At 44.6% G+C, this 13,398-nt stretch overlaps 1 protein-coding gene across 1 annotated transcript in view; it reads right to left on the minus strand.

Annotated features, from left to right (window-relative positions):
• Positions 1 to 13,144, minus strand: part of LOC144099482 (sodium-coupled monocarboxylate transporter 2-like) — a 42,854-nt gene extending 29,710 nt beyond the window's left edge. The window contains exons 1-5 of the mRNA XM_077632814.1: positions 13,055 to 13,144; positions 6,717 to 7,113; positions 4,595 to 4,660; positions 3,326 to 3,377; positions 265 to 332 (exon numbers count right to left, since the gene is read on the minus strand). Coding sequence (XP_077488940.1) covers positions 265 to 332; positions 3,326 to 3,377; positions 4,595 to 4,660; positions 6,717 to 7,049 — 519 coding nt within the window. The 5' untranslated portion in view covers positions 7,050 to 7,113; positions 13,055 to 13,144. The remainder of the gene's footprint in view (positions 1 to 264; positions 333 to 3,325; positions 3,378 to 4,594; positions 4,661 to 6,716; positions 7,114 to 13,054) is intronic.
• Positions 13,145 to 13,398: the final 254 nt, after the last annotated feature.

Below are 13,398 nucleotides of genomic sequence, written 5' to 3' on the forward strand. Positions count from 1 at the left end.
TCATTGCACCTACCACAGTCTACTAACATCAAATACGGCGACAAAAACTATAACCGCTCGCCTAGTCTATCTTTGAATGCGGCTTTTTTGTGACAGTTGCTCCAGCACTGTCATTAAGATGGTGCCTGCCCGCTACGGGATCCACACAGACGACCGTTCGTATGTCACCAGCTTCCAAACTTCACGCGTCTAACTTTGCCAGAGCTCCTAGCGGCTGCTAGCGGCTGCTAGCGGCAACCAACCGCTTTCATGGAAAACTCTTACCAATGCCGTGTACACAGTTCCGCACAATCCGATTCCGATGTTGCACCATATAAGAGGCGCTCCGAAGACTGCAAAAAAATAAAACAGCCATTAAGTGAAAAGCAAGCTTCTCTGCGGAGCAAGTCAGACAATAACGACTATTGGAAAACCTCTTGCATCCTAACGCAACAGCGAACTGGGAGATCAGGAATTGTGGCGCAGAACTCCACACTGGCAAGCATATCACAGCGCCTGCCCCAAAGGCTCTGTGCTCTTCGCTTCGGCACACACTGACGGAGCTTTCAGAGAAAGACACAAAAATCCGGAAATTTTAACTAATCCTAAATAACGCGTCGAGTACCTGCTGCGAAAGCGGGCACGAACAATACTAAGGAGCACAAAGCACACCTCTAGGCCTTCCAGAGCAAAGGACACAGCACAAGGCCTGAACAGCTTGAAAATGTCGGCGAGGAGCCGTTCGCAGGTTTTGCAGCGCTACCCGGAAGACGATCACAGTCAGAGGGGAATCAAGTACTGCTCCCATGCCTCGGTAGTGTTAGCCACTACGCAGTCATGCCGCACCGAAGCCATAGCCATCCGTCATTGTGCGCTGCCATCTACTATTGGCTTCAGTGGACATAAGTCTAGGGCCGGCACGACAGCAAGGTCGGCCGCAACAGCCTCTAGGCAGATGTAGTTCTGCGCCCATAGTCTATCAGCACCTTGTGGGAACTGGAGAATGATGTGCAATTGCGACCAGTATCTTGCGAGTGTAAGAGGATGATAACAGTAAAGACAAAGCGCCATCTTATCTCGAGCCAGCGCCGACGCGCACGGACGGAAGCCCAATGGAGTCCACGATAGGCAAAGACAAGACTGTCGATCACTTTTCTCTCGTTATTCTGCGATAACAATTCTTTTGCTAAGGTCACAAAGCAATCAGTTTCAATTCTAAGCAAAGCTCTATGTTTGGTTGGTTACCGACAGATTAGAATATTGCTTGAGCGTGGGAACTGCCTCGGGCTTGTTGTAGAGTGCAACTCGAAACCGCGCAAAAAGACAAGGGACGAGGAAGAAACAACAGGACAGAGCGTGGATTTTTCACTGTAACCTGACAAACGATCACCAGGTAACACTGGTGCGCAGGCGTGTAAGGGACTTCATGCTATCCAGATATGAAACTCTCTATCAGACAAGTTTAGTGAGGTTTTGCTGACACACGAGCCGGATCGCTTAGTCCCTTGTCTTTTTGCGAGGTTTCAAGATGCATTCTACTACTAGTCACGAACTAGCCCGCCTCTCTTTGTTATTCTCCTACTGGTCCTTCCGAAACATGGCACTTCAGTGGATGCTATTAGGGCCCCACTACAAGGCACACAAGAAAATCTCTTAAGGTCGTCACTTTTGGAAGACTATACACTATATTATACACGTGAGAAACATGCTACTTTTTTACGAAAAAACCATGGTCTGCCTCTCTGTATGAAGTTCCGCTGTCGCTTAAAAAAGGGAGTAATCAGCACGCTTCGTTGTCAAGCACAGGTAAGATCTCATGTTTAGAAACATATAGAATAAATAGACCTGTTTATATCCTTCTGATCACGCCAGAGGGCTCAAGAAGGTAAAAAAGGGTCCGAAGAATTATAACACCTATAGAGAGTGCTGCCAGTTAAGTTTTTTTATTTATTTATTTGAAAATACTGCAGCCCCATTCCAGGGGCTATAGCAGGAGTGGTTACATATATCATGCGGTACAGTTGCGCGCATAAAGGGGTACATGGCAAAATGTGAAACAAACGCTGCATACAACATCATATAATGCTACGTCTCAATTTTGGACGCAAAGTCAGACACAGAAAAGGCACGTATATTTCGATTTAAAGAGTTCCAACTCTCCACGGTACGCGGAAAAAAACTGTATTTGAAAGCGTTAGTACGGGCAAAAAAGGGTTGGATATTAAGATCGTGATGGCTCCTGGTTAGAGATGGTTTTGAAAACGTGATATGCTTACTCTCTGAGAGGCAATTAGCAGAATGCACTATTGAGTGAAGAAGTTTTAAGGACTCAGTTTTCCGGCGGGATGCGAGCGGACTTAAGTTTAAGGAAGATATCGCAGATGAGGGTGAAAAATGAAAGTCGTAGCGGCGAAAAATAAATCTTACAGCTTTTCGTTGTACAGAGTCTATTTGATCAATTTCACATTGCTTATATGGATTCCAAACATTGGAAGCGTATTCAAGAATAGGGCGAATTAGAGTTTTATACATGACCAGTTTCGTCTCTTTAGGAGCATCCCGTACTGTGCGCCTCAAGTAACCTACCTTTTTAAGAGCTTTAGCTGTGATATGATCGATGTGTTTTGACCATGACATATTGTGTGAAAAAACAACGCCAAGATATTTATATTCATGTACCCTTTGCAGGGATGAATAATCGTAATTAGAAGGGCATGAATAATTGTAATTAGAAGGGCATAGGCGGTTGGTGAAAGACATGACAACTGTTTTGCTGAAGTTGATTTTCATCTGCCACGTATTGCACCAATCACAGAATATACCAAAAGACTCATTCAGAAGGAAGTGATCACTGACAGAGTTAATAGTGTGGTACAATACACAATCATCGGCGTATAGACGGATCTTTGAGGTTATACTGTCAGGCAAATCATTAATATAAAGTAAAAACAACAAAGGGCCAAGGACAGATCCTTGGGGAACACCTGAGGTTACGTCAGCTTTCGAAGAATCGACAGAATTGAAGCGAACAGACTGGGAGCGGTGCGAGAGGAAATCGGCAATCCAGTCAACGAGTTGAGAGTTATTGAGAATGACTTTTAGTTTGCATAACAGTTTAGAGTGAAGAACCGTATCAAAAGCTTTTGAGAAATCGATGAATATGGCATCGATTTGGTTACCGGCATCTATGCTGAGAAAAATGTCATGCGCAAATTCTGTTAACTGAGTCACTGTACTAAATCCCTTGCGAAACCCGTGTTGAGCCCTTGACAGAAGTTTAGTTGCTTCAAGAAATTCCATGATGTGTTTATTAAGTATTAAGTGTGATAATTCCTTTTGAACATACCCGTCGTGATTGTCAGGCTTGCTGCGTGGATAGAGAGGGCGCCAATCGTTTGCTGAAAGTTCAAAATTGCAATTAATGCTGTATGAATTAGCGATGAATTAAAATGCATAAGTCTATATATTCTAAGCCCTTTCCCCTGGATTTATCAGACAATGTGTTCCGGCTCAATGTAGAGGGCCTTGCCCGTACGGCTTCGATCCAAGAACCAAGGTCTTTAAGGACGGCCGATTAAAAGAATTGTATAAACTATCATAAACGTCTGAGAGCAACACAAAAGAAAAAACTGTGAAAAGAACAACTTCAACACCGTCCTGCCAAAGCTATCTTAATGCTAGCGCATAAGAAATAGCAGGTGATGCCGCGTCTCTTTGCAACCTTTGCGCCAGGGGCCCCGAGCGGATCTTGCTGTTTGCTGGTCACTAGCAGCCCACTCTGCGCGTTGTCTGTGAAGTGCGGAAACGCGACTGAAAAATTTTGTAGCGAGAGCTACACTACGCTAGCACTTCGAGCCTTCTGCGTGGTACCCCTTGAGCTCTGTGGCGGCGCCGTGGCCGGTCACCTGGTTGGTCACGTGGTGCGGAGCAGCTGTTGCTGCCGGTGGCGTTGCGTGCCGGCAAAGCCGAGAGGGGAGGGGAGTGTAGAGGGGGAGAGAGTGAATCCACGTCCAGGGATTAGGATGAAGAAAGTATGCCCAGCGAAACGGAGCGGCGAAAGGCTAACTTCGCAATTCGACTGAGCGAGTTCCACTCGGCCAGATGTAGCTCTCGCACACTCCAGGTTTCACGAGAGCTAAACCACAGCCAATTCTCTGAGGCCTCACTACGCAGCCCCTTCAGAAAAGTGTAAAGTGAAATCATCAGTCAAGCATCAGCTGCCTTGACCATCGGGATTCTGGCCGACGAATAGGTACGCGGCAGAGGAAGACTTCTGCAGTGTGGTTTTGACTGGTGGCAATAAATGTTATTTCTCTCTCGCTCAGTTTGTTTTGATCTTAAACAGCCTGCAGCACAGTTCTGAAAATAAATTAACATACGTTCTTACGGCAGCCGTTCAACTTCGTCAGCTGTGAAATTTAAAAAATATTGCAGTCGACAAATTAGTAAGTAATTAAATTCGAGATCCTATATGAACTCCTGGATTCATTTATTTATGAGAAGAAATGACTGTTTCTCCAGCACCAAGTGCAATTAAAACATTCATTTTAGAAAGGCTCGTGACTATAGAGTACAAAATGAGAACATGAGGAAAGGTGTGGTTTTGTTTTCTTACCGTGAGTAAGATATAGATGAGGCATATAGTGATGGAGATGACGGAATCGAAGCGTAGCCGAATGTACTAGAGGAAGGACAAAGTTCAGAGTTAATGGAAATATTTTTATTCATTTAAGAAAGGGCATTATTAGAGCGACCCTCAGACATGCACTGCACTCGGTACTTTACTGAGAAAGTGTTGAAAATAGTGATGCTTAAAACATATCTGTGTCAGCTTCACTGCCTCATCTGCCTGCCTACTAAATTTCCTTTAAATTCGCAGATGGTTTTTATCAGAATTTATGAAAGCTTCTCTAATACTTGCTAGTGGGAGAGTTGGTTCATTTCGCTATTGGACTGCATGAAGCGCGACAGAAAAGACGAATGACAACAGATGAATGGGACAAGCGCCCGTTCATCTCCTGTCCCTCTTTTTTAACTCTACCCAGTCAAAAGTTTTTTAGTGAACCTGGGAGGCCGATAGTGAGCATGCGCAAAACCAGAGAGGAGCAGCAGGTGCGTGACGCATGACGTCCGAGTGCGCCGCCGCCGCAGCGCGAAGAGCAGCGCCGGCCCGACTAGGCCCGCCGGCGCCGCGCGCGAATGCGCATCCGCGGTATGTGGAGGACAGCAGGTGCGCGGCGAAAGACGTCAGGGCTCAGCTGCCGTTGCAGCCGCGTGTCGGGTCGTGTGGATAAACTGCTTATGTGCGGCTGTGTGTATAAAATGTAGAGTGATACGACTCGGTGTATCACAATCGCTTCGTATGGATCTGGCGAGCCTCGCATTCAGTCTGCACAGTGGGGAACTACCATTGATCTTGTGTATCTGAGAGAAACCAACCAGTCTAAATACTGTGTAGGCAACGTTGAGACAACTGCGTGTTACTTTACAGATCATCGGGCAGTGTTTATCTCTGTCAAAACAATTGAATACATAAACAATGTGTTTCACTGAGTACTTCTTCAATGCTTAACATTTTAGCCACAACAACAAACTCGACAACATGCGTAACCAGGGGGGAACTACAGCTCTCGCTACGTATATCCCTGCATAGCTGAGCCATGCCACTGCCAATTTTTTTGTCACGTTATATGCACCCTCAATACCATTAAGAAACTTACATGAATATCCTAATATTCTGTGTACGTCCTTAACTATAGAAACACAAATAATGCCTCACTAATTTCACTGCAGACAAATGTGAAGATAAAAATCAGGCAAGATCAAGTAGTCTCAAATCTGCGGTCATTTATTTCAAACTAGGAATGTTTCTTTCCTTACGTCGCCCTGCCTACAGCTCAAACGTTTTGAGCTTGATGTTCAACGGTTCGGCAGCCGCCACGAAAGCGTTGCAAAGGCTTATGCATAGACGAGAGGACATTAATTTGAATGACGCTGATTTATTCTCAAAAGGCAACCAGAATCTGGTTTTCCTATATTTGATAATCCCATTATTGTCGAAAAATGCGGCGCCCGATGTGTAGCCTTGTATTTCAGCCTGCATTACCTGTGAGTTTAAAAAAATGGGCTAGCCTTGATAATTTTTTCCATAGAGCTGTACAGCGGCTGTCTCAGGAAGGAAGAAGTATTGTCACATTCGTGCTAGTGCTATTGATAAATAATTTGCGTTAATTAACACAAATACAAGCAGTGTTGTTAGAGCTACTTGGTCTTGAAGAATCCACCATACATTCAGCAAAGAACGCCTCAAATTAGCGCAAACAAATTCTTGAAGTAGCACGTGATTAGTCATGTGATGAGATTAGAGAATAATTGTAGAGCTTCGTGCGTTCTAAGATACACGAATTCTGCTTCGAATCTTTAAAAAAATGCGTGCAGGAAAACAGTACCATCCATTTTTATCAGGACAGAAGGTAAGGAGGCACAGTATACTTGTCAGCGGTGCACTTATCTTGGAGCCTTCCGCTTTCTTTATACCTTTTCCGATGTTTGGTCACAACGCACCACCAACGAGCTTGTCTTGCAACCTTGACATGCTTATTATCTGCACCGTCCAGGACGTAACACTTATGATCTGTACATATACTATGGAGACTAAATTTAATATAGCATCTCTGTCTTGAGCAGTTCGGTAATGTACAAGTTCTTAATGGTAATAAAAGAAAGGACAGACTCACCTCGAACACTGAGGTAACACGGAGTGTGTACAGAACAGGCAAGAACAGCCAGGTCGCTATTGGTGACACAGCTAATGTGGTGAGTGAGGTCCACATGAAGTGGAAGCCGTACGCGTAGAAGTGCCCCGTCAAGCCTATCAGTCCGGTTGAAGAGATCAGGCTGGCCACCACAGATGCGGCCAAAGGTAATGGGCGCATTGCCCGGCTTCCTAGAAACGCTTCGGACGTTGTGTTCTGAGAACGCTCCTTGCGTGGAACCGAGAAGTAGATGCCTAGCCCAAGATTGAGGGCCATCAAGGTTCCAAACACTACGTACTCGGCGCCTAGGACCATGGTTGCTCAATTTTCAACTCCTTCTGGTACCAGGGAATATTTTCAGAAGTGCATCATGGTGAGCCTGCAGACGGCATGAAGAGAGTGGTTAAAGGAAAGTAAGACATGGGTATGAATGAGGGCGTCTAGCCCTAAAGACAGAAGAGAATCGGCAGAGCAATCGAAAAAAAAAATAAACGCAAGAAGGGGGGGGGGGGTAGCCGACATAAGGAAGTTTAATATGAATAGAACCGAGCATGCTGCAAAGAACGCAGGTAGCCTAAAAGTGGTGAAGAGGAAACTAGGCATAGGTAAAAATCGGATGTATGCATTAAGAGACAAGGAGGGCAATGCCATGAAAAATATAGATCAGATAGTTTAAGTAGCCGAAGACTTCTACACAAATCAATACAGTAGCCATTGTTATTTACTGACGTAATCGCTAATAGAGTCAGGGCAACCTTAGAATTTATTCAACCGAATGATCACGCAGGCTTTTGTAAAGGATATTCCAAAATAGATCGTATTCAGGTGAGACAGAAATGCGCAAAATATAACCAACCCCTATAGCCTATATAGCCTTGTATGGTTTCGAGTAAGCATTACACTAAGTGGAAGCCACAGCAGTCGTACAGGCATTGCTGAATCAGAGTGTAGAAGAGCCGTACGTCAAAATACTGGAAGATATATATTATATAGCAAGTGCATGCATAGACCTTCCATATAGTCTTACCTCCATGAAGTCAGCAATAAAAATTAAATAAGGAAGGGCGTCAGGCAAAGAGACACAATCTCGCCTGTTTACAGCAAGTATTCGGCCTGAATTGGGAACAGTTGGGGCTAAGTGTTAATGAAGAATACCTAAATAATCTGTGATCGGCTGATAACATTGCCTTGCTGAGCAACTCAGGAGGTGAACTGCAGATCGTGATCAATGAGTTAAACGGGCAGAGCAGAATGATGGGTCTAACAATTAACATGCAGAAAACCAAAGTAATGTTCAACAGTCAAGCAAAAAAAAACAGCAGTTCACAAATGGCAGCGAGGTGCTGGAAGTGGTAAAGGCATACGTCTACTAGGGCAGGAAGTGACATCTGATCCGGATGATGAGAGGGAAGTAACTGGAAATATTAGGAGTGGAGCGCGATTGTCAGGTACTCTCAGATCATGAATGGCAGGTAACCAATATCGCTCAAGAGAAAAGTATACAACAGCTGTATCTTACCGGTACTCACCTACGGGGCAGAAAGGTGGAGGCTAACGAAAAGGGTTCAGCTTAACTTAAGGACAACGCAGCAAGCCATGGAAAGAAAAATGATCGGTGTAACGTGAAGAGACCGGAAGCGGCCGGAGTGAGTAAAGGAACAAACGCGTGTTAATGACATCGCAGTCGAAATGAAGAGGCGGAAATGTCCTTGAGCAGGGCATGTCATGCGAAGGCAAGATAACTGCTTGTCCTTTAGGGTAACGGAGTGAATTCCAAGAGAAGGCAAGCGTAGCAGGGGGCGGCAAGAAGTTAGGCAGGCGGATGAGATTAAGAAGTGTGCCGGGATATTGTGGGCGCAGCTGGCAAAGGACAGGGTTAATTGGAGATACATGGGAGAGCCCTTTGTCCTGTAGTGGGTGTAGTCAGGCTAATGATGATGGTGATGATCGTGACGGTTGAGCGTGTCTTTACATGCAGAAATAAAGAAAGCAGGTTTATAATAAAGAAAGTTGCGGACACAGAAATACCTGCAAGTTAAGCAGGCTTTTTGTAACAGCAACTAGCATATCTACTAACTGCACTTCGTGCCATATGTGGTCGTCATTGAAAAATGAATATCGTTTACGCGTGATGCATGCTCTAGCTAGGAGCTAGCAACCGCGTTTCTTGATCAGTAGTGAACCGCACATGTGTGAGCTTGCACCTATGCCAGCTAGCTGCTTTGAAGGCATGGCTGAAAAGGGAGAAGGTCAAAACCACACAGAAGTTTTAGTGCGCTAGCACTACGGCCCTTGTCACCGAGTTTTAGTTACGTATTTTATTTAATTGTGCAATACCGCAATCCAAAAAGGTTCAAGCGGGAGTGCAGAATCACACAGTGGACCATCATTACACAAAGCCGAATGTAGGAATCGGTAAATGGGACGAAAAAGCTCTGGAAGGAGGAAATGCAGAAAACAAAATTGTAACAAATCACCAACAACGGGTAACAGTCAAAAGCTCGTTCATGGGCAGAGAGCATATTTTAGGATGGAAAAAGATGAGATGGTAGACTATTCGTGTCAGATGCAGTCTGAGGAGAAAAAGAATTCTTAATGCTCATTGTGCGGGCGAATAACGAATCAATTTATGAGCATGTGAATGCCTTCCCCACTGAAAAATGTATATAGGTTTGAACGGGTCAGCAAATAGGATTATGGCACATTTGGTTTGGTTTTATAGGATGGACGTCCCTAAGCGGCTCAGTCTATGAGGGAGGCCGTAGTGGAGGGCTGCGGATAATTTCGACCACCTGGGGTTCTTAACGCGCACTTACAATGCACAGTACACGGAATTTTCACATTTTTCCTCCATCGAAGTGCTACCGTAGTGGGCGGGTCCGAACCCGCGACTTGCATGCACTGTGTGATGTAAGTGCACTGTAATTAACTACGGGTAATGGTAGTTACACGGAGCCCTCATCAAAGGCTGAATCGCTTTTGAAGCTTCATTTCATAATGTTACACGAAATGTGCCATAATCCTATTTGTCTCCTATTCAAACCTGTACACATTTTTCAATAGGGTTTTGACTCTAGATCCCATCGCTTTAGAATGACTTACACATAATACAACCGTGTTGTTCCGACTGGCTTATGCAGCTGAACGTCTCAAAGTGGCAATTCATGCAAGTATCTCGAAAACGTTCTAATTTCCGATCCACATATTCCCTCCTGTCCAACAAGGTAACCCAAGTACAGTCATATCGGTACCTTGGAACCAATATCTCAACCAAATTAACCTGGTGGGAACACATCTTACATTTAGCATCTAGGGCATCAAAATCACTCGTCCTCATCTGAAGGTCCCTGTAGCTAGCCCCTCCTTTTGTTCGAAAATTAGCATATCAAACACTCACCTGTAGCAGACTTGATTATGCAGCGGCTTGCGTATATGAAACCCTCACCAAGCACTCTTAATTAACACTTTAAAATTCATTCAAGACCGGGCAACCTGTTTTATATCCGCAAATTAGACACAACAGCATCACCAGGATTAAAGCTACACTTAATATTCAGCCACTAGAGCACCGACGGAAAGTCCCACGACTCTGCGTCTCTCATAACTTATATTACAATTTTTCTGATCTTCGTGAGGCATTATTACTAGCTCCCATCCAAATATCGCCCAGCCTGTTTAACCCCCTAAGCAGTGAACGTTACAGGGATCGACATTAGCATTTAATAATTTTTTTCTGCCAACTGCATTAGGAAACTGGAACCTGCTACCCGACTACGTTGTAAACTAGCGCGACCCTATTAAATTTTGACAGGCATTAATTAATCACTGTACTGAATAAAAGTTATTGCTCATTGGTCATAAACTTCTTCATCTAGTTACACTTACTCTTTTTCTTGTTGTTTCTACTACCTAATTCAGCCTTTTGCCATTCAGGATTGACCAACGTCGTATTGTGATGCATCGTTTTTCATTTTTTGTATTGCATTACGTTTTACTGTATTAGCGTTTTGTTCTCAATTGTATTTGCTTTGTCCCCCCCCCCCCCTTCACTTATGTAATGCCTCAATACCTCAGTAGAAGCCTTTAAAGGCAAAATAGATTATGATGATGATGATGTATATAGCGCTCAAAGTTTGGCGATCTGTATGGGGAATTGTACGTTTAAGCGGGCGGACAAGCTATAGACAGTCATTTGAATAACTCAGTGGTCACTGAACAGCTTTTTGTCTGTGACCTGTCAGGTAAGATATCGCGGCCTCCGACCAACTGTGATGTCTGACGTGGTCGACTTTTGATGCCTGTGACCCTCTCGAGTAATAGAGTTGCGGGTATTTTAAACATACATTTGAGCTGCGCTTATTGCATTGTTGAGTATGCGGCCACGTCAGAAGGTGCGTGGGTAATCCCAAATAACGTGAGGAACATAAAGTCCCCAGTTATCAGGATGTCGAAGTGACGTTGCAACCGCCGAAGTTCTTGCAGGTTGCACGTGAGATATTGAACTTTCCTATCAAACGGTATCGTATCCTATCAAACGGTATAAAAACGGTACGGTATCATGAGCTTATAATGCACAAATATGATAAAGGCTTTAAATCAAAGGGCAAATTCATATTAAAGTCATGTCACTTGATTAAGTACTTCAGATTGCTTGTTACGATTGAGCGAACTGAAATTAAACTGTCACTTCAGTCACATGGGCATCAAAAAATTGCTTTCCGAACAAAGGTAAGCTGTACTTTTGACAGATCAGGGGCAGAACATCACTTTGCAAAGTCACTCACGGAATAGCCATGTCAATGTCGCCTCGAGCGTCGCAGCTGTCAAATTCCTCACGGCGTAAAACAATATTTAACGCATGAAATGAACTACACACTGCATTGACGCAACATACTGTGAAGCATAGAGCCTCGAGGTTTTGGATGAAAAACAATGCCATAATTGGTGAGTTGTGAACGCTGTCACCAGGAATAAGTGCGTGCCTGTGTGCTAGTTATTTTACGAAGAAGTTACGAAGAAAACTTGGAACACGAGTGTCCCATTAAATATATCGAAACCTTTTTCAACTGCCAGTGCCGCACAACACGTTTAGCGCCCGCCTACGCCACCCTAATGGTATGACGCGATAGCCTAATTTGATAATTTTCGTATAGGCAGAAAGTTATTCGATACTTTACGCTCATAGATCCCTGAGAGTCCTCTTAGCCGTCCTGGCGCAGTGGTACAGCGGTTCAGCGAGGCGCCACTGCCCAGCGCTGGCACGTAATCGCAGCGGTGGCCCTTGTGCGACACAGGTTGCTGTTCCCGAGCGACCAGTGATTAATTTGGCTGCCACCTCTCGCGGTGGACAGCTTGCTCACTACCCGGTGGGCAGGTTTTGATGACGCAGCAAGCTAGGTCACGTGACCTAGGTGGCCCACCGGCCTCGTGGGTTGCTCTCTGGGCACCACCTACCGGATTCATGCTCATGATTTTTCGCTCACAAAGCAAACGCCGACAAAGTCGACACCGGATTTTTTTCGTGCACGGGGCATTAACTCTGCTGTGTTAAAATAAAGATGGCTCGAGTAGTTCAGTTCCAAATTACTGCCACGCTAGTTCTCTTTTCCTGCGGATCCACTGCTACCATCTGATTGCCGACAACGAATACGTCTCGAACCGATTCTTACGCGGAGTTTGGTGACAGGCACAAACAAAAAATAAGCGAAATTCTCTAAAGAGATTTCCTTTGCTAGGAATCCTGGTCACACCTGGGAAATCAACACAGAAGCACAGTTGCGCCAACAGAAACTTTCAGAAGGCGTTTACTAATTTCAACGACACCACTGTTCCACAAAGCTTTCAAGAAAGTCCAATCAGTGCTGCACTTCTGCAACCACTGAGCATATTTCCTTATTGTATTGCTGGAAGCTTTGGTTCCGAGAATAAACACTTTTCCTTTGATACGATATCGCAGTCATGCCTTCAGAACCTAACCTGCCTTCGCAAGCCCATAATATACTGGCGGAATGCCAGGCTTTTTGAACCTTGCAACTAGAAAGGTAGCGCTAGTTGCTTCACGCAGATCGCAAAGGAATACTAGCCGCTGCCTAAAAAGGGAAGCGTGCATTGAACCACTGAGTCGCCAGAATTTCAATTTTTTTGTTTTGTTGTATTCCTGGAGCACTCATAATGACTTTTCGGACCTTTGGGCAAAAAGGAAGGGGTTCTATTATTTTGGTCTGATCAAAAAGCGTAAAAAAGCAAAAAAACAACGTTTTATCTATTTATGGCAGGATTGCTGAAGAATGCAATAACAACGGAAAAATTGTTAGGCTTACCTGGCGATGTTTTAAAGCGCCGTACTCAAAGAGAGGCTCTACGAATACAAGCATCTGGTTTTTCCAAAACGCGATACGCCAGTGTCGTCCTTCCACGTCAGTCACTTTCCTACAGATGTCTGCCTCCGATTTCGTACTTCCGCTGCATTTGTTTTCCTGCCGCAAATGTAGCGGGGAGATGGAAACAGCTGCGTCATTGCTCAGCACACATGTTGAATGTTGCCGCTGTAGTTAGCGCAAACATTTTTTATCACAAAGGTTGAAAAACGTCCCGTGATTCCTCTGGCGCAAGAGAAAACAGCCAAATGCAGGTGTACAAAAATTAGGGCCGCTGTGGGCAGAGC

Source organism: Amblyomma americanum, chromosome 7 (assembly GCF_052857255.1).
Source record: "Amblyomma americanum isolate KBUSLIRL-KWMA chromosome 7, ASM5285725v1, whole genome shotgun sequence".
NCBI classification, from domain to species: Eukaryota; Metazoa; Arthropoda; class Arachnida; order Ixodida; family Ixodidae; genus Amblyomma; species Amblyomma americanum.